The 20,864-nt window shown below is 63.3% G+C and overlaps 3 protein-coding genes across 3 annotated transcripts; all 3 read right to left on the bottom strand.

The window, feature by feature from the left end:
• Window positions 1–223: 223 nt before the first annotated feature.
• LSCM1_05096 (uncharacterized protein) lies at window positions 224–10,117 on the bottom strand (the record flags this gene model as incomplete). The annotated part of the gene is made up of 1 exon (XM_067322572.1): window positions 224–10,117. The coding sequence occupies one exon, from the start codon at window positions 10,115–10,117 to the stop codon at window positions 224–226; it is 9,894 nt and encodes a 3,297-aa protein (XP_067178435.1).
• A 2,175-nt stretch (window positions 10,118–12,292) lies between these two features.
• On the bottom strand, window positions 12,293–16,363 carry LSCM1_05095 (uncharacterized protein; the record flags this gene model as incomplete). Its single annotated transcript, XM_067322571.1, has 1 exon — window positions 12,293–16,363. The coding sequence occupies one exon, from the start codon at window positions 16,361–16,363 to the stop codon at window positions 12,293–12,295; it is 4,071 nt and encodes a 1,356-aa protein (XP_067178434.1).
• A 797-nt stretch (window positions 16,364–17,160) lies between these two features.
• LSCM1_05094 (uncharacterized protein) lies at window positions 17,161–20,022 on the bottom strand (the record flags this gene model as incomplete). Its single annotated transcript, XM_067322570.1, has 1 exon — window positions 17,161–20,022. One exon carries the CDS (start codon window positions 20,020–20,022, stop codon window positions 17,161–17,163), a length of 2,862 nt encoding a protein of 953 aa, XP_067178433.1.
• Between the last annotated feature and the right edge of the window lie 842 nt (window positions 20,023–20,864).

The raw sequence follows: 20,864 nt of genomic DNA, 5'->3' as shown, positions 1-20,864 counted from the left end.
GACCATACAAGAGGAAGAGAAGGCGGGCAAGCACTGGGCGGTTTTGAGTAGCGACCCCGGTCTGCTTTCGGACACCCGGTAAGTCGGCACACCCTCTCACCAGCATACGACGCACAAGCGCATCTGCGCACACGTCAAGTCACCCTCCGTGTCAGTATCCTGCGCCCCTTACTCTCACACACACACGCCCCAGGACGAGACACCTTCCCATTCTAAGCCTCACCTATAGGCCTGCAAAGGCGCAGTTCTCCAAGTATGATGGCACCGTTGCATTCAGCACTTCTGGCAGCCACACACGCGTTGGACGTGCAGCGAGCTTCGCTTCCGTGAGCCAATCGCTCTCCATCACGAACCCCTCATCAGAGCTCGAGGAGGAGGCGGTGGCGAAGGTCGGCGAGCCAGTCGGGGAGCCGGACGCGAGGAGAGGCGATGATGCCTCGATCGGTGACGCTGCACCGTGGCCATTTCGAGCTGCCACAGGCAGCCACGCCGCGGCCGCCTCTGCTTGGCTAAGAGAAGGCCGGCTCGTGCCGTGAGCATCGCCACTGCCCACGCAGTGGGCTGAGGGCCCCCGCAAAAGCCGACGCAGCCGAGACCACCGATAGGCCCACTGCCACACAGTCCACGGCACCGTTGTCGCGCATGCCTGCCGCGCTTCGGCGACAGTAACATGCACGTTGGGCGAAGCGTCGCCGCCCTCGGGCTCCAACAGCGCTGCATGCGTGCCGCGGGCATCATTTTTTGGGTGCTGGTCTGGTGGCGTCAGCGACGGCGCCGCACCGCCGCCAATGCTGCCAAAAACAGTGGACACTGGAAGCTCGACTGCGCACTTCACCTCTTCCTGCACTTCACGCAGGTAAGCGCCCCGCCCAAGCTCGCCAGTGAGCCACGACTGTGGTGCGGGTGGCACCATGGCATCACCATTGATGTCCTTGGCGTCGTACAGCTGCTGACGGAAGAGGCGACGGATCCGATGACGGTACGTGTCGAGCTGCCTCAGAAGGGAAGCGACGGCGACAGCGTCACAGAAACGCGCGGCGTCAGTCTCTGACCGCCTCCGTGGACGGCCGCCTCGCTCCAGTGTCGATGGCCTCCGTGCATCATGCGCACCGAAGCTTCCTGTGAGTGTCGAGCCCGGGAAGGAGACAGCAGTGCCTTCAGTGTCACTCGCGACACCGCTGAGAGGGTGGCCATCAACGAAAACGCAGGACAGCTGAGCCAGGACAGAGAGCGCGGCCAACACCTGCAGTCGCACCAGACGATCGACCCCAGTCTCTGCGGACTCTGCGGCAGTAGCCGCTGCGGTAAGTGCGCTGGGGCGAGAGAAGCGGCTGATGCCACTGATGCGCCGCCCCGAACTCACCCCGCGCTGCTTTGCCGCTCCATCATCGCCCCCACCATCATTCGCTAGGCCATGGCCTCGGTGGACGCTATTCTTGCGGTCCACACCCAGGCCGGGCGGCTCGAGGTCGAGGGGCGTCGGTATCCAGTAAAACTGCACCTGCAGCGTTGCGCCCTTTTGCTGGTCCATCAACGGCGCTGCTGGAGCAGCTGACGGCGAATGGCCGCGGAAAGGCTTCAGCACACCATTCAAGGAGGCGGTGTGCTGTGGCAGAAATGCGCCGGGTAGTTTGGCGGCAGCGGAGCAGTTTCTATGCGCAGGGCTGCAGCTGCTTTGCAGGGTGTCCCCCAGAACACCTTCGCCCATCGCCCTCTGGCCGTCCAGTGAATCGCTGCGTGCAGTCGGTGAGGTGATCGAGTCCGGAAAAGCCGCGGTGTCCAGCGACGCCCTTGGACGTCCGAGGGTGTGAGGTCCATTGCCGAGACTCTTTGCGCCCTCTCCCAAGCTCGCTGCCCTCGCTGAGTTAGTTCGGGTGTCACTGGCAGAGGCCAGGAACATGGTGTGCGGGACGTGAACATAGTTTATCACCTCCAGCTCGTGCGGCGCGCGCCCACATTGCAATGGCGACCGCGATACGCTACAACGTCGTTGGCCCAGAGTGCCATTGCCAGCCCTCTCTACGCCACCTGTGGAGTTGGAGCGGGGAGAACCGGAAAGACGGCATCGCGCGCTACTAGTCCGCTTGGACGGAGACGACGACAGCGATGCCCGCACCTCCGGCGCTGTCAGGGAGGGGCGCAGGATGCCGCAGAGCGCCCCAATCACCGCCTCCACGCTCTCCACCCGTGACGCAGGGGAGGCGGAGAATGGAGGAGGAAAGCGTAGCACCAGCGAGCAGCAGCCCGTGTTTGCCAGAATGCATGAGGACGGCAGCATCAGCTCCCCGCCGCTGCTGAGACGCTTCGCCAGCACGACATCGCTCCAGGCTGCCGCATCAGCCCCTGATGGGGACGGAGGCGCTGATGGTCTTGCACCACTCTGGGACAACGAAGGTCGAGAAGGGTTGTGGCCAATTGCACGCTGAGGCTTCTCACCGTGGAGGCTCGGCCCGGTCGTTGGGCACGCCCTGGCAACCGCCTGGTGCGGCGAGTGGGGCTTCTGCTGCTGCTGCTGGCTGAGCCTCGGTGCCTTCTTCGGATCTGCAGAGAGCGCCGGACGGCACGTCGAGGTTGTCTGCGGCACGCCGCGTACCTCTACCACAAGCTGTGGCCCACTCTCCAGCCGCCGAGCAATGCACAACGCGGGGAGAGATGTGGCAGATTCTTTGTGATGAGTGGAGCCTTGCGGAGAGGCGCCGGCGATATCGGGAGCGTCGGCGCCGCTTGGCAGGCCCACAGTCGCCGCCACTGGTGTCGTCGCGTTCGGGATGCCCTCCTCCAGCACATGCACATGCAAGTGCAGGGTAGGCTCGAACAGGGGAATCGAGAACAGGCGGTGCTCGCGCACTGGGCCTTGTGGTCGAACGGCAGTGCTGCCGCTACTGCCAGCCCCACCACCCCGACCTGCCGTGCCTTGCACCGACGGCAGAGCGTCCAACATCTGCTCCAGATGCGTCTTGCCTGCAGTCGATAGAAACACGTCCTCCGGCCTTTCCAGCAGTGCAGCCTGTAGTCTCGGCGCTATCGGGAGCGCTTGATGGGTGTAGATGAACTCCAGTACATAGCAGTTCGGGCGGCGCGGCAGGCGCGCAAGTCGCAGGCGACCGTGACGAGTGGTGCACAACGCGACTTTGGGCCCACTCGCGCTCTCACAAGGCTGCGCTGATGACAGCCGTACCCTACTAGTTGTTCTACCGCTCTTGTGTACCGGAGCGGACGAGGTGGCGTCGCCACCTTTTTCGGAGGCTCCAGAGGTCGACGCCGCCGCTACAGCCTTGACATGATAACGGACGGGCACCGCGGACGAGTTTGCTGTCGGCTCCTCCTGCGCCGACTCCTCCGCCAGGGGTGCATCGGCGCTGCTCGGCAGAATGTAGTGCTGAAGAGTGTGGCTGGCCGACTCACCCAAGCAGCACACCTCACACGGAACGCCCTCACGTAAAAGCAATCGCAGGCAGGCCTCCTGCATCGACTGCTCCTCCTCGTAGGAACCAGTAAGGGATAGAGGCAGGAGCGCGGCTAACACAGACGCGCCATCGGTGTTGTTGCACGACGCCTTTGGGGACGAGACAGACGGCAAAGGGTGTTGGAGCTGTTTCTGCAGCCCATTCGTCGCTAGCACCGTCAGAGGGTTTGGCATCCACCCATGGAGCCCTCTGCGTCGCGACGACGCGGGTGCGGCAACACCACCACCACCAGCAGCACCTGACGCAGTGCGCAGGCGTGGGCCATCACTGCTCAACGAAACGGCACTGAGCGGCTCTGTCACAGAGCTGAGGGACTTCTCACTGGTGGTGGTGGCAGTGAGGTCGACTGCGCGGTCGCGACGCGTGCGCTGCGGCACTAAAAGATTGGGCAGCCCCGCCACGCCTCCCTTCTCCTTTCTTGAGCTCACTTGCGCTGCCGCACATTCACTGCGCCCGTCGCCCGGCGTGGCCCCGCCGTGCTTGCAGCTGCCCTGACGCGCTTGTCGCGTTGGGCTTGGAGTGCACGACGGCGGCTCATGCCCTGAGCTCGGGGGCGACGGCTCTGGTGAGCAATGGATCTGTGGCGCAGCGACTGGGTGCTCGAGTGTAGTGGCGCCGGTGCCGCACTCATCTCGCTTGACGGGGCCCAGCGGGTGGTCTGGGTATGTGGCGAGCTGCAGGCGCAGGGGTAAAGAGGAGAGGTCCGCCTCGCCATCCTCAACGCGCGCTCCCTCGCCGTCCACATCGGCATTGCCCGGCATCATCATGATGGACAGCGCGTGGCTATCCAGCAGAATGCGCTCCATCGCAAAGATCTCCACCTCCATGGCTGTGACAATTTCTTTGCGCATAGCGCGAGCCCACAGACCCTCCCACAGCCCAGTCCCGATTTCGAAGCACGCCGTTTCCAGTCGTAAAGCTGCGAGCTCCTTCGCCAAGGAAAGCTGCTGATGTGCGATGTCGCGCAGCTCCGGGTCGTCCTTCGTGTTCATCACCAGCGCGGTCGCGCTCGGAGACTCAGTCGGCAGCGTCGGCTCCTTGGGCATCGCCGCCCCCTTACCGGCAGGTGGGCCACCAGGCGGGTGCGCGGCGACAGCGGCAGAGAGGGTTCGCATGGCCTGCTCGGTGCGCTGCTGCACCTTGTGTAGCTGCTCATCCACCGCCGCCTCCAGGTCATCCTGCGCGGCAAGGCGCTGCCGCAGGGCAGTGATGAGGGAGACAAGAGTTGCCTGCTCTTTGGTGTACTCCCCCAGCTCCTCAGTACTCTCCCGGATGCGGCGACTCAGCTCTAGCGCCTGTGGATCCCGCGGGAGTGGTGTACTGTTCTCCTTCGCCAGCTTCGCGTTCAGAGTTGTCAGCTGCTGCAGCGTCGCCTGAAGCTCATCAACGCGCTCCTGCAGCTGCCGACGGTGAGCCAGCACCCTCTGCTCCTCGTGACGGTGGATCGCCCGCACGGCGTCTCGCATGGTCGCCCGCTGATGTGATTGGATGGGCTTCATAAATCGGTGCATTAGTGTGCGCAGGGCGAAGCGGCGCTTCTCCGCCTCCGTGGCGTCCTCCGCCAGTGGTGGTGGGCCCTCCTCTTGGCTCGCGTCGGCCGAGGAAACGGATGTGAGATCGTCCACCTCCGACAACGCTGACAGCTCGCTGACAACGTCGCTGGCCAGCGAGTCCCCGGAGGGCGCACGATGCAGCGCGGCACCAACGGAGCGCGAGAAGTACGACAGTCGTAAGTCGGCGCAAAGCCGGTTCACCTGCAGCTGTGCCTGACGCACCTGCGCCTCCCACTGCCCCTGCATTGGGTCAATGAGATCAGCAAACACATCCAGCAGCTCGCGGTGCCTTGACAGCGTCGGGGTCAGAGCGTGGGTGGGAATGTGAATGTGGCGGATTTGGTCAGCGAACTTCAGAGTATTGACCGCCTCCGCACTCGAGCACGGTGCTACGTGGACGAGCGTGAGCACGCGGCCGCTCTCGAGACAGGGCCGCAGCAGTCGCGTCAGCTTAGAGTCGCGGTAAGGCACATGGGCGCTGTGGCGGAGGAGCGAGAGTACCACAGACGAGAGGGCTGAGAGAGACTTGTTGATGTACTGCGCCTCGCGCAACGCGGCCCCCTCCACCTTCGTCTGCTTCACTCGCTCGCAGCCGGCCAGGTCTACCATGGCGACATACGAATGCACGCGCGGCACGCGCTCCGACGGGAGCGGTGGCGTCGCCGAGGGCGCCTTGCCATCCCTCTCGTTGCAGAGGGTGCCGGTCGACTCGATCAGGTCAAAGTCGAGCTGCAGCAGAAATATAGCGTGAGAGCGGGAGCTCATGTCATTTTTCGCGTGGCGTGCCGTGACACGGTTACCGTGCGCTAGGCGATATGCACGGCGTAGGTCGGCCAGAGACGTGATAGGCATTCCGCCGCCAGCGCGGGCACTGTGCGTGGCACTGTAGCTGGCCCCTCCACGGCTGCTGCGAATGCGGTAGTCGCGGGCCTTGTTGATGCGCTGGCACAGCACCTCCAAGCCACCTGTATCGCTGAAGGCTTGAATCGGCCGCTTTCCAGGATCGAGCAAGTCACACAGCTCATCCATATACAACTCGATACCGTAGAAGGTGAGATCTCGAAGGGTCAGCGAGAGACTACCAGCGCGCTTCGGCGTTGCCGCCGGTCGCGGAGTCGATGGTAAGCCGTTCGCGTTGCGGCCTGTCATCTCCCTCTCGGGATCTCGCCGAATCGTAATGGCCTCCCCGCGCCGCTCCAGCAGTGTGTGAACCAGCCGCGGTAGGATACCCATCTCCGTCATGCTCCCGGTCGCCGCAGCGGAATCGAGCTTCATCGTTGACGACGTCAAGAGAGGCCCCCCAGAGCCGCCGCTGTGAGGGTAGCGTTGGTGGCTGCGCCGCGCTGCACCGGGAGCGGAGCCGCCTCCCCCCTTCGATGTGTGCCCCGCGTAGTCGTACTGCCAACCTGAGCAAGGCCGCGCACAGCCAGTGCCGTCGCTCTCTACATCGCCCTCCACAGCGCGCGCGTCCCTCTCCGTACTTCTCCCAGTTGCCGCAGCTGTGTCCTCATCGATGACCCGTCCTTGAGTCTCGACGGCGCTCGCGCGGTCGTGTGGTGTGTGACCGCGCGAGTCGGGCTGCGGGGGCGATGGTGCGTTCGAGGCGCTGGCACCCCTGCTGCGGCGCCTCTTTTCGCTGCTCGCCGGAAGAGACGTTGAGCCGGACGACGCCAGAGTCGGGGAGGGTGACTGGAGTTGGTTCCCCATCATGCTGTAGGTCTTTCCGCTACCTGTGGGGCCGTAGCAGATTATGGCGACGTTTTGGGCAAGCAGCGCCTCGTCGGCAAAGCGCAAGACGCTTTCTTCGAAAACGTCCGTCTGTGTGGCCTCCTCGTCGTGCACGAACTCAAAGCTGTAGTGCTGCTCCGCGCCCGTGGCAGCGCTGGACGCGGATACGCCGTTGTTGCCGAACTGCGGCTGCTCCCAATGCTGCTGCCTATCGTGCTGCTGCGTCTCCTCTGTCTCAGTATCCGCATCTGCTTCGGCCAGTTTCATGCCGTTGGTGGCGCCCCCACTGGCCTTGGGCATCGTCGATATCGACATGGCCGACACGCTCACGGATGCGCCGAGGATCGAGCGCGACCCACGCCGGCGCGTGCTGGTGGGGGACGGGGCAGAGGTGGTGGCGACCTTGCGCAGAGTGGCCGCAGCGGGAGTGGTGGCCCCGGAGCTTCTGCGTTTAGTGGGCTGAGTGGTGGTGAGAGATGCCGCCGAGAGTGAGCCGCCGTGGTAGCGCGGCCTCCGCTCCAGGCCTGTGCCTCTGACCCGGCGCTGCGGCTCTGGGGTACCTCTCTTGCCACCTGCCGCCCCGCCACTGCGGACGCGTGGGCTGGTGCCCGTGGCACACAAGCCCGCCGAGGTACCGGTCTCCCGCAGCTCTCGGGGCGTCGTAAAAAGTGACGGCGTCTCGTCCTCTGAGAATGGTTTGAACGTCGTCAGCCAGGGACGCGAGCGTGGGGCGCTGGCACCAGTGCTGAAGGCCGCGGTAGCTCCAGCGCCGCCGCACGGCAAGCCGAGACCAAGCTGCTGTGGTGGCGCAGACGTCGACGGCGACCCGCAAGACAAGCGGCTGCTGGGCGAGTGCTCCTCGCTACCCTGGCTCGTCCAGCTAATGGTTCGGTTGTGATGCACCGCCAGTGGTGGAGGTGGCAAGAAAGAGAGGGGCAGCAGTCTCTCCGATGCGGAGCTGCCGTTCGAGGAGACGCCGTGGAGGACGCCTACCTCGGCGCCACGGGTCACGGTGGCACCAGCAGCCGCAATGGAGGCCTTCGACGCCAGCGAGCTATCAGCGGCCACAGGCGAACGCAGCAACGCCAGGTCACCGGCGTAGTAGCACGAGGGGGCCGCCGCCTTCATCGGGGCGGAAGCTGCCGTGATCACCGCGGGGCAGGGCGCGTCTGCTGATGGCGCGGGTACTGTATCCCTGGTGCCGCCATCCGCTGTCTCCGCTGCGCCGTTGGAAGTGGCAGCTGAATTTCTGGTGCCCAAGGATCTCAGCGTGCGCGAGTCGAGGTTTGATAGCTGCAGCGCAGGCACGGCTTGCCCATGTGTAGCGCTGCGTCGGGTCGTCGCGGCCTCCGCCAAGGATGGGGGTGGCATGGTGGAAAGGGCATTGGCGGTGGTGGTACGCGGGCGACTGCGCGTCACCATGACGTTCTCGTGATCGAGGAAGTAGACGCGGCGGCTATTGCAGCTCTCCCCAATGGACGGCAGCACTGGTCTTATGCGCACGTGCACGACTGGCGCCATCGGCCGCACGACTGAGAGCGTTTCGCTTAGGATCGCGGCCGCGCGATGGCCGTGAGCCTCGCTCGCGGGCAAAGACGCAGAGGGCGCAGCCGATGCCGCTGCGGCTGCGGCGGCAATAGCAGGAACTGCAGGAGCTCCAGTCGCGGGTGTGCCACTCAGCGGCAGCCCACCCCGAAGCCCGTCAGCATCCCCGCTTGGGGAGGCTGCCGCCTGCGTGGGTGCTGAGCGAGCCTTCTTGCCTCTACTCGGTGACGACTTGGGTGTCCGCGGAGAGGCACCCACCGCCACCGTGGTTGGTCGGTGAGGAGTTTGAGGGGGAGAGTGGGGGGCCAGAGATGATGCAGCGGGAACGGCGCCTCCGGTTGCGTCGCGCGACTTCATCTGCGAGGTTGGCCTCAGCGTGAGTGAGCGCCGCTCTGCCTTGGCGCCGATAGCCGCCGTGACCCCCGAGCACCTCCCTTGGCCGTTGCCGGGCCCCCCTCCGTCGGTGACCGCGGCGGAGCTCGCAGACGCCGACTTCGTCTCTGAACTCTTCTTTGCACACTTCATGGCAGCACGCTCGGGAGCTGCCGCCGTTCCGTCTGCCCGCGGTGTCGTATTCACTGGCGCAATGGCGCGCAGCGCCGCAGAGGAGCCGCCCGTGGGCGCGTAGGTGAGGCTGGCCGCTGCCGAGACAGGCATGATCCCCTCGTCCGTGACGGCAATGTCTTCGCCGTCCACATTCTCTAACCATGTGGGGCGACGTGACGTCACGGAGGGCGCGAGCGTCGTGTCGGATGCCCCCAGAGCGGCAGACCGGTTTGTGTGCTCAGACGACCACTCGCTGCTTTTTCGGCTGGCTGCACCGGAGGTGAGAGGGTGCGTCGCCATGCTCGATTCCTGTCGGAAGAGCGGTGAGCGCGCACTGGTGGCGGCGGGCAGATCCTCTTCCCGAAGCAACGCATCCGCCACCGCTGCGGCGCTCTCGATGTCCGCTACAGTGTCCTCGCGTGCCCGCAAGAGACACTGCTGGGATGCCTTTGTCGGTATCAGTGTCGGGGGAGCTCCTCTGCCGTGCCGAGCCACCGCCTCAGCACTCGCATCTGCGGCTGTCTGCTGCTTTGCTACGGCACCCACCGCCGCCGCTACTGTCGACGGTGCCGCCAGCGTGCTTCGTGGCGCAACACCATTCGCCGCCTCTAAGCCTGCCTTTTTGTCACTGACATTTCCTTCCAAAGGGGACACGCTTGGCAACGCTGCTGCCGACGGCGCAAGCTTCTGAGCTGAGCTCCGCGCCGGGGAGAAACCTTTAGGAGTGACGCGATGCACTTGGCGAAGGTCATGGGTACTTGCGTAGCGCGGCGAGCCGGAAGGGCTCGCGGCGGTGGCGACGGCGACCGTGGCGCTTCGCGGAGGCACACTCCTCGACAGTGCAGGAATGTGTTGCGTGCGCCTTCTTGACAGCGTCTCACGAAATGGGGTGTTCAAGGCGAAAGGAATCAGACGAGGGCTCGATGATGAATCGTAGGGCAACTTCGGCAGCTGTGGCGGTGGCGTCACTGCCGCTGCGGCCCTCCGCACGGGCGCATTCAGTGTGCGCGGTGTGAGCATGCTCAAGAAGTCTGACCGCTTCGGCGAGTGCGAGCCGTTTCTGCTCCCCTCCGACCCACCACGACAGCGCGACGGCGTTGGAGGGGATGCGCTGGCAGCGGTTGTGGTCGTGACGCCCACAGTGGTCGGCATCGACGCGGTCCTCTCAAGGCTCATGTGCCTGTTGCTGCTAATTGTCGGGCTCTGTACTCTCTTCACTATGCTCAGCCGCTGCGCGTTCGCCGGCGCGGGCTGCAGCACTGTGGTGGATCGCTTCATGTCCCCAGCAAGGCGAAAAGGGAAAGGATTTCTTCAAACAAAAAAAAACACACACACAATGAGCGCTTTTTATCTCCACTGGTAGCTGCCCCTCGCTCGCTCCTAGCGCGCTGGCCACTGTCGCCGTCACGTCTTTGCGCAGCTGCACTGGCACGCTGGACAGAGAGCGGAAGGGGGAGAAGGGGGGAGGCGCGGGGAACACCGCTCGAGAGACCGCGTCGCACCAAAAAAAACGAAGCGAAACACACAAGGAAAAAGAGAGGGGGAGGAGGTGTGGCGCTCTTTCTCTTCAACGCGTGCTTACATCGGTGTGCGCGTGTCTGTCTGCGTGCGTGTATACGGAGGTGTTGGTGCGCAGCTGCGAGGTAAAGGGAGGAGGAGCAACACGCGTGGAAGAGAACTGAAAGGAAGAGAAGAGGTGGTTTAGAGAGAGTGCGTCAGCACAAGGACGCAGCCCTTGTCGTCCTCCCTCGCTGTTGTGTGTGCTCGACGACAAGATGTCGGCGCGCTCTACCTCTCTTCGCTTCTTTCCTTCTATCGGTAACTTTCCTTATCGAGCCTGCACGGTTATGTGTGCGTGTGCGGTGCGAAACGTGCACGCTGACTACGCCGATACACCTCCCACACAGGCACTCACACTCGAAAGCGTGCGTAGTCTCTCTAAATCTCCACTGTAGGCAACCCGCAGAGCGTAGAATGGCAACCAGCGCCGGCGAGAGAGAAGAGGAGGAGGAGAAGGCAGTACGCCCGACGCCGGCGGGGACCGATAGAGAGATGGTGAAGGAGAGGGAGAGACTATGGGACAGTAGCGCCTCCGGTTGAGGGGAGGGGAGGAGAGGGCGCCGAACTCTGAAAGAGAGACTGAGCACAAAAGTGAATGCTTGCGTGCTGCGATTATGCACACAACTGTAGAGAGGAGCCGTGCGGTGCGTCTGTGTATGTGTGCGCGCCCCTCCCCTCTCCTCTCAGTCTACCGTCCACGTGGGGAGGCGGCGGAGGGAGGGAGGAAATATGTGGTAGCGCACGCGCCTTCGCTACCGTCGTGGAGGGGTACTGTAAGGTAAGCAGAGCGGAAGAGGAGGAAGAGGGGGGGGCGGGTCAGGGAAGCCGAAGGAGCGGTAGGGTGTGCTGCCGAGAGAGACGCAAAAGCACACAGAGAAAAAAAAAGATGTGCACTGATGTGATGTTGCAGGCGGGTGGCGGAAGCGATGTGAGACGGCCAGGGCCGATGGCCAGTGGTGCTGGAGTGTCGAGGGGAAGGGAAGGGGGAAAGAGAGGGGAAGGGGAAGCACCAAGATGATGAAGGGAGAGACGAGTGGGGGAGTGTTGGTGGTGAGCCATGACGAAGGAGAGATGGCCCGAGACAGCAGAAGCTCGACGACCTCTGCATGATAGGCGGGCACACATCTATACCTCTGCTTCGTTGCGTGGTGAGCGGAAGCATATGAAACGGAGGTGCAGAGAAGGGAGGGTGACACACCGCCACCCGTCCTCGCTATCGCGCAAGACCCAAGCGCCCGCATGCGCATGTGTCGCGAGACGGCTACGCGCACGAAAAAAAAGGTTACGTTTGTGTTGGCCAGTACCACGTCATCGACTACGCTCACCTCTTCTCTGGCATCAAGGACCGCCCGCAAAGACGGAAGGAGGAGGCACGGAGTATAGGCTGTCATCGCGCCAATGCCACAGCGCGCCAATGTCTGTAGGCGGTGCTGGCGTGCGTGCGTGCGCGCGCGTAAGCGTATCTGCTCTCTGTGCGCCGATAGTAGGCTGCCAAGTCAAGGTCTCCCGAGGGGCCGCGCAGACACGCACCTAAATAAGACATAAAGCAGCACGTGTGTGAGTGTGGGCATGCCATAGGTGAGGGGGGAGGGGGTGCGAAGAGGTCGTGGCGCGCCTTTGTCGGCGGTCGAGAGCTAAGGAGGCGAAACGCACACACACACACACACGCACAGCTAAGGCAAAGCAGCGTGTGAAAGCAAAAAAATGTGCGAGCAGCATGCGGGTCAGGAGAGGAAAGACAGAGAGAGCAACAGAGGCATAGGGACTTCGATCACGCCTTCGTCATTGCTGTCGTCGCTCACCTGTGTGTGTGTAGCCCCGCACAACGCCCCATCCGCACACGCTCACCGTCCTCACACCTTCCCTCCTCCTCCTCCCCCTTCCTTCCACAGGTTAGCAGCGCTCAAACACCTTGTATAGAGACTCTACGGAGACCAACGACTGAATGGTGCCATCCCGCATGCAGCGGTCAGGTAGGCGGAAGAGCTGTGGATTCTTCAAGCACGGGAAGAGCCCGTGTTGCACCAGCTCCTCTCGCCAAACCTCCTCCAGCACCATGTCGCTCCGCCCTTCGGGCGCGTCAATAGTGGCAGTAGTCAGGCCCTCCGAAGAGGGAAAGACTCTGCCAGGAGGTGGGGGGGGAAGTCCGTACAGCGTCTCTGCAATATGCCGCGCTACAGCGGTAAAGCACGCAACCTCCTGCGCGACCCCGTCAGCCTCTGCCTCCATGGCAGTCAGCTGCGGCGCCGTGATGAGCGCCGCCTCTGCTTCCGTCGGTGCGAGGGAGTGTCCGGCTGATGTAGGCACGGCAACACACGTGCCAACCTCTTCCGCACCTCGGCCATTGTTGCTCTGCCAAGGGGCACTGGTCGGGGGCGTCTGATAAGTTGCACTTTTCACGGCAGCGTACGACGGCACTGCAGCCCCGGGGTATGGTACCGCCTCGGCGAGGAGCCAAATCGTCACTGGCAGAGCGCGCATTCGCGGCGGCCAGTGACGGTTCAGCCCGTAGGGCAGCCCAATGAGCAATCCATCGGCGGAGACGTCAATATAGAAGTACTCCTTCAGCAACCCGCTCCAGCGACAAAGACGGCGCACCAGCCGCCGCACGTACCGCATTGTGGCACTCCGCGGCTGTCGTAGCACTGACGCCGAGGCGGCAAAGGCTTCTGGAGTACCGCTTTCAGTGTGCAGGTCACTGTCACTGAGGGTGCTGTGACCGGCATCAGCAGTAAACAGTAGCTGCCGCCACGCGTGCGCCGTCGCGTAACCCGTCTCTCGCGCCGCATCAGTGCTTCGAGTGCTCGCTGCTTGCTGAGTCGCGTCACCGACAGCCGAGATTGTCTGCTGCTGCTTCGCGCATTCATCCACAACCGCCAACAGCGCTGCGGAGGGTGGCTTCAGGTGCGGTCCATCGTACGCTAACGCGAGCAGCAGTAGATCTGCCAGCCTGATCGGTGTGGAGAATACAAGGACTGGCGGCGCAGGCAGCGCAGGCTGACACCAGCGAAGAAAGACGCGCTGAAAGACGGCATGTCGCGCCAGCGCTATGGTGTCACACCACAGCAGAGTCGTCCCCGCCTGCGCCAGAAAGGTGCGCGAGTCCACGGCGCCGACAAAGGAGAGCTGACCAATGAGGCTGTCCGCCGTCGGGCTGGCGTCCGCCAGCAGACTGTCCACAATGAGGGAAACACTCGACAACAGGGCCGGTGCAGGCACTTCATCGTCGCCCACGAGCGACGCCGTCGCACCAGCTGAGGCACCGTCTGCAGAGGCGCCTGGATGGCTCTTCTCTTCGTCTGCGTCGCCGCCATCGCAAGAAGGTACCCCGTGCGAAAAGAGCGAAGTGCACCCGGCGGCAGCTTCGTTCCGCACCATGTCCGCAGCTCGCACCACCGCCCCGAGGCGTGTCATGCTCAGCCGCACCTTCTCCGCCCCTGCCGCTGACGGCGGCGGCACGTCAGCATCCGGAGATAGAATCGCCGCACGGAGCACGTCGTTCGGCACCGCAGCCTTCTCCATCGCGGCTGCAGCGGGTACACCATCGGCACTCCGTTGCAACAGCCGCGCCCGCTCGTGCACTTCGTGTCGATGGCGCTTGAACTCACGCATTTCGTCATCCTCGTAGTCGCCGTCGTCGCCGCTGTCGGGACGATTCTCACTGTGTGGTGCGACGTGTATCGCAGCAGAGTCTGCACTGCCATCGCCTTGTCTGTGTGCGCACTGCCTCGTGATCCATTGCTCCTTTCCAACACCAATGCGGGCATCGCCCTCGCCGCTTTTGTCTGCCGCCACGCGCGATGTTTGGGCTGCGTGTGTTGGCGTGTCATTCCTCTCGTCGCTGCCGATCGCCTCCTGCGAAGACGCGAACGTGTCATCGCCATTGCCGTATTCGCTAGCAGTGCCAGTGGTGGTGGTGACAGGAGCGCCTAGCCCGTTCAGGGAGGCCATCACCGCCTCCCACGACGGTACCTCATAAGCGGCACCTGCGTGAGAGTGGCTCGTGGCGGTATCGCCCTTTCCCCCGTGCTGGCTCGTTGACTCCTGCCGACTATCCACATCCTTCAGCGGCGCCTCCGCCTGTGCGCGACACTGATCGGCCGCCGAGTCCCGCGACACTTTCTCTTGCGTGCTTGGCCACGATGGCGAGGGGGACGGGGAGGAGGGAGGCGTCGGAACGATCCCCGCTACCGGTCCGGCAGCTGCAGCGAGCCGCTGCGAGAAGTACTTGTCCAATGCCCCTCGCTGCGGCTCCACTCGCACTACCGTGCACGGCGGCACCACGACGGCCGGCCTGCCGGCACCAGCAGCTGCTCCTACCTGTGCCGAGGCTGCCGTGGAAGTGTGGGCTGACGACGTGAGAGGTGAGGTGAGCGGGGCGCCGCGCTGATACTGCTCCCGCAACTTCTCCACGATGTCCTGACTACTGCTCCCGCTCAGCTCTGCCGTCGCGCTGCTGTCGGCCGCACACACACTGTCCGCGCTTGGGAGCATCTGCTTCAATGCCACGGCAGCGGTGTGGCGCATCTTCAGCATATCCATCTGCCGGACCGCTGCTGCCTCGAGCACGGCACCGCGGCACACCTCCGCCACCTGCGACACGATCCGCTCTTCGTCCAAGAGGCATACTTCCTTCTTGGTCGGGTGCACGTTCACATCCACACGATCCGTCGGGACGGAGAGAAGAAGCACTGTGAAGGGGCGGTGGCCGCCGGTGAGGACACCGCTGTAGACGGCGTCGATCGCCTTGCGTATCGCAGCGCTCTCCACAAGTCGCCCATTGATAAAAAGACACACGTACGGCTTGCGCTGGGCCAGGGTGGGGTCGCTTGTGTAGCCGACGAGGGTGAAGAGACCTTCGCCAGCTGGGCCGTTGGTCGCCCGCACGCGCAGCGAGCGCTGCTCCATTTGTGCGAACACACGCGCCTCTCGGGAAGCGCTCTCTCTGGACGCTGCAGACAATCTCGACGGCAACGCCTTGGTAGACGAAGACTCAGATGACGACGACGACAGCAGCCCAGAATCGTCTCCTGCGCCGTGCGCACCGCCGTCCGCCTCCACCCCCGAGGCGAGCGTCTTGGAGGCTACATCAGGCTCCGAGCGACACAGCGCTGTCGTCGCCGTCTCCACGTTGTAGGCGTATATGAGACGCAAGTGGGAGGCCAGCTGGGTGCCGTGGGAGAGTCGTATATTCTGGAGCGTACTAGACCGAGGTGGGAAGCAGATGCCGCCTCCAGCGGAGCCGCCGGCGTTGGCAGCGGTGCTGGCCGAGCTGCTGCGCCTGCTGCTGCCGCAGGCGCCGCCAGAGGCGCCGTTGTAGGTTTTGTCGCGCTGGCACGTAAAGCCGATAGCGGGGAAGGCGAGCGCGTAGCGTGACACGACATCCACGATGCGGCTCCACTCCTCTGAGGCACGAAGCGACCGTCGCCGCACTAGAACGTTGTAGAACAGCTTCTCCGCGCGGATGGTAGTGCCGGGATTGCCAGCGCACGGCTGCGGGTCACCGAGGAGGGCGCCATTGAGGTATTGGCAGCGCCACGCCACCTCTGCGCCGGTAGTGGGCGACGAACACGCACGATCAGAGGGCCCGCCATCGCTGGTCTCGTCGCATGCTTGCCGGCATCGTGTGGTGACTGTCACTCGTGAAACGTACGATATCGAGGCGAGAGCCTCACCCCGAAAGCCGAAGGAGGTGACCCGCTGCAGATCCTCGAAGGTCTGCAACTTACTCGTCGCATAGCGCTCGCACAGCAGCGGCAGGTCCTCTTTGTGAATGCCACTCCCGTCGTCGCTGACCTGTAGCAGGTCAAGCCCGCCCTCCGCCGCGACAATCTGCACACGGCTGCACCCCGCATCGATTGCGTTCTCCAGCAGCTCCTTTAGGGCCGCGCTGGGTCGCTGCACCACCTCACCGGCCGCGATGCGGTTGATCACGTCGTCAGTGAGCTTATGGATGCTCCCCATTTTTTGCTCCGCTCTCTCGCTCGTCTGCACACCTTTGCTTACGTGTATGGATTTGATCTGTACAGGTGTATGTGTCTGTGTGTGCGTGTGTGTGTACGTTTGTCTGTGTCTCTGTGAGTGAGTGCACGGGTGAGTGGAGGGAGTGTCCTCGTCACCCTTTTCATGCCTGTGCGCGTGCGTGGGTGTCTCGTGCAGCATAGAGTGAGCGCGAAAAGGGGAATGAATATGGGGCATTTCATCACGCTCGTACTTACGAACGCACACACCGAGAGCAGGACTGGTACGTGTGCACACACGGATAGCAGTAGCGGCTCTCGCTCGCGCTCTCTTGCCCTGCACCGCTGCCTCTCTCCCTCCCTCCCTTCCTCACACACACACACACATCTACTCTCCCTCTGCGTACGAGCCTTCCGCACCGCCTCTTTGCAGTTATTTTGGGGAGAGGGGAAGAGGCAGGGGCAGGGCGAAGGGGAGCAGTGTAGTGCGTGCGACAGAAGACGAGACGCGCCACATAATCTTGGGCTCGATTTGAGCATCGTGGCGGGTGCACTGCCGTCTTTCGAGGAGACCTGAGTCGTATACTGCGCGCATCGCCGAGAAGCGGAGGGATACAAACGAATAAATGGCAAAAAATAAAAACATATCCTCACCATCGCACATGCGTGTGCGAGTAGTCCCCGACAGCACTTGGCGCGCAGGCCGGACACAGGAGAGGGAGAGAGCGGGTGGGCGACTGAGTGAGGAGTCGAAAAGGGGGGAAGGAAAAGGCTTCGAGCACTGCCGGCGGCGTTGCCGACTCATATCAGGAGCCGCTTCGGCCACGCGCGTGCCACCAGCAGATAGGACAGCATACCCTGAAGCGACAGCAGCGCGCCGAGCACCACGGAAGCAAGAACAATGGCGGCCATGTACCACAGGCCGTACTCTTCTTCAATGGAGGCAGCGTCGTCACCGCCGCTGTCGCTGCTGCTTGAGCTGTTGGTGCTCTCACTGTGCTCCCCGTCTTCGTAGCGAAACGGCACCACCTCCTCCACAAGAGCAAACGCGGAGGTCTTGGCCGTGTCCACAAGTCGCACCCGAAGCGAGCGAGCGCGTCGCAGCGTGTCGACGCTGACGTTCGCGTACCAGCCGGAGCGCCAGGCATTCACGGCGAGCGGAGTCATGCGCGACTGCAGCGAGGCAGACCATAATACGCCCGCGGTAGAGGAGCCGCTGCCCTCCAGGCTCACCTCCATGCCGGTCCGCGCCGCCAAGGACTGCACCGTTGAGGTAAAGGCGGCGTCCTGAACTGCACCAGCGCTGCGCCGCACACGGGCACCGGCGACCTGCTGGGTCGACGTTCCAAAGAGGCTGTAATTACCAGGCGCCACGAACACCCCCACCTCCTCATCGGACGCACGGCACACGCCCGCATGCACTCCGCTGGACGCAGCAGGCCCAGAAAATTTTGCGAGTATATCCACACATTGCGTGAGCGGCTCTGCGCTGGAGGCCCCTGACGCCGCCGAGCCGCTCACGTCGCTGTGTGCCGTCAGATGCAGCGGCATCGCACTTGGGATGAAGGTCCACATTCCGGCCGTCACAGACTTCGAGGCGCGACGAAGAGTGCTGCCGACGCTGACGGTCAGACTGCACGTCTCACCATAGAAGGCCGCGGTGCCCGTCGCCGAGACAGTCATGTTCTCCGCGTAGGTTATGAAGCGCTGAGTGCCCTCGCCAAGCGTGTGCATCTCGCCAGTGCGCTCCTGCTGCCGCTCGTACGCCACGACAGAGGTGCACGAAGCCTTCCGGTCGCCGAACGGCGTCGCCACCAGGTGCGTCCCGCCTCCGCCACGGCCGCTGTCGTTGCACCTTACCTCCACTTCTAGGTAGGCGCTGGGGTCAAAGAGGAGAGCCGTTTGGGGCAGCTGCACGGAGATGAGTGTGACAGACGCGTTGTCGCCGGATAGCGTTACGGTGCTGTTACTGCCTGCCTCGGCCACGCGAATGCCTGGCGTGTCATGGGCGGGCCCTTTCTCCACGCAGCCGCCCGTCTGCGTTACGTACATCGCGCTGGCATCACTGCACACGCAGTGGCCCTCGCCGTCCCCTACAGAGCCAGGAGGGCAGAGTTCACATCGGGCGGGGTCGAACGCCGTGCCGTCACACAGCCCGTCCCACAAACTTAGTCCCCACAGGCAGCGCCCATTCGGCGCAGTGACGCTGCTTTCACGGGCGGCAAGGGAGCGCTGGCGCACAGCGCTTTGCGCCATCTCGCCCATGGACGCGTTATAGAGGCACCAGTAGATGGACGGAGGCACTGTACCGGTGACGTCGTCTGGCACAACGAGCACTGCGCGGCGCATGCACTCCGCAACGTCGGTACCGCCCACCAGCTCGTGCGCCACCGCCGGGTCGGCAATGACAGCGAACGCGTAGGAGAGGCTCCAGAGTTGGCGCTGCCGAAGTCCAGCATTGTAGTCGGGAGCCAAAATCGCAAACTCATCGAGGGACCATACAGACGTGCTCGTCAAGGCGCCCGCGGCCAGCATGGCCGCGACGGTGCGCACGGGCTCATCCTCCAACACCATCAGGGCCAGTGCGGTCAGCATCTGCACACACTCGAGGCCCCGCACGGCTGGCTTCAACTTCTTGGAGTGCATCAGATCGGCCGTTTCCAGCGTGGTTTCCATCAGCTCGAGGAGCACTGTTGGCAAAGATGCGTTTTCCCACAGCAGCGAGCGCACGTATTCATCCACAGGGCACGTGGCGACGTCGGGGCCAACAGCACCATGTGTCCCTCTGCCGCTGTCACTTTCATTTCCTTCCACTGCGATCCCGAGCGATGGCCCTGTCCATGCGCTAAAGGTGTGATACTTATCCATTACTCGACCGTACGCCGCGGCGGCTATCTCAGCTACTCGTGCGGTGGCTCGAGCGTGCACCAGCCGCGTCTCCTCCTCACTGACTGGAACCGTCGCGGCGCTGTGCACAAGGGCGTACACGCGAGCAAAGGCTGCCGTTACCTCTCGGGAGCGCCGTAGGGAGCGCTCTAGGCGAAGTCGCTGCTGCCCCCAATCACGGACGTACGCGGCGAGCATCGCGGCACTCGACGGCCAGACCCCTTGCAGAGCGGAAGGGGAGGTGGGCTTACGGTCAGTCGAAGATGCAGCATCGCGCAAGTGCGGGCCCACGGCATCCGCTGCGACCCCGCCGCAGTCAGCGGCAGTGGACGTCAGCGCTGCCACGCATTGAGGCAAGCTCTCCTCAGAGCTCGACATGTAGCAGCCGTGATTCACGTCCAGTTTCCCCGAGACAAGGGCTATCGACTTGAACAGCGCGTCGATAGTCGTCACCGTGACAGGTGCAATCATGGCCGCCTCGTCTGCACGTGCGCAGACAAGCAACGCAGGGGCGCTGGGGTTCGATGAGCTGATGTTGACATAGACGCCTTCACCCATGGGACCCAGGCCCATGGCCAAGGCAGGCGCCAAGAGATCCTGCACCTCCATCTCGTACGGCGCCGTCGTCACCAGCTCTTGTGGCAGTGGCTGCATGGGACGGTCGTTCCATGCAGCCACCGTGACAGGGGTCCAGCCCAGCCAGCATAAAAGTGTGAAGTGCCACAGCACACAAGCTGCCGCTGCAGCGGTAGTTGCGGGGTTGCGATGTTGCGACATCATTCGGCACGGATGGGGGAGCGAGAAGCGAGAAGTCGAGAGTGAGATGAATGGAAGAGGAGTCGAAGGAGCGAAGAGATGACGCATCCGCCACCGATGATGCAGCGGGGTTCGGGGAGGAAGGGGGGAGGGCACACAAAACTGTGGAGGAACACTTCAGCACCTGTCGAAACGGTCAGGTTGCAGGTATGCCACTCTCACTACCACGGGCGACCCTGTGGGAAGAGGGGAGAGGGGAGAGGGGAAAGCGATGGATCGGATAAAGGATGAAATGACGCCAAGCGACGGCGCGCGAGAGCGAGAGAAAACGGGTAAAACAAAAAAGGGGGAGACGCGGCGGCGGTTTGGCGGTGGTGGATTACGCTAGTGAGCGGGAGAGGAAAGCAGGGAAGAAGGGGGACACAATGAGGGCTGTGATGGCGTACAAGCAGAGGGGAGAGCATACAAAAATGAAAAAGTCAGCGGTCAAAGAATTACGAAAATGTAAAAAAAGAGGGAAGACACCGTCACCAGCAAAAACGTGTAAAGAAACCTCGAGAAGTGAGCCCACACCTGTGCGTCACACTGAGTCTCTCTCTGTCTCTCTGTCTCGCTCTCAGAGAGCGTGTGTTCGCCCGCTGGGCAACAAGCGCGAACACAGAACCCGAAATGCAGAGCAGCGGTCTCGAGGCGGAGAGAAAACTAGCGACGGGCGAAGCAAGAAAAAGAAAAGGGGGCACCCGCAGTGTATGATAAGGCTCGAGTGTTTGTGAAAGAGCGCAATCAGAAAGACACCAACGCGATGAGGTCGGCAATTCTGGTCTCGTGCAGATGAATAAATAATAAATAATATATATATATGT

The sequence above is a fragment of the Leishmania martiniquensis genome, chromosome 24 (genome assembly GCF_017916325.1).
Source record: "Leishmania martiniquensis isolate LSCM1 chromosome 24, whole genome shotgun sequence".
NCBI lineage: Eukaryota > Euglenozoa > Kinetoplastea > Trypanosomatida > Trypanosomatidae > Leishmania > Leishmania martiniquensis.
The sequence above is the reverse complement of the archived record's forward strand: the minus strand, read 5'-3'. Positions and strand labels throughout refer to the sequence as shown.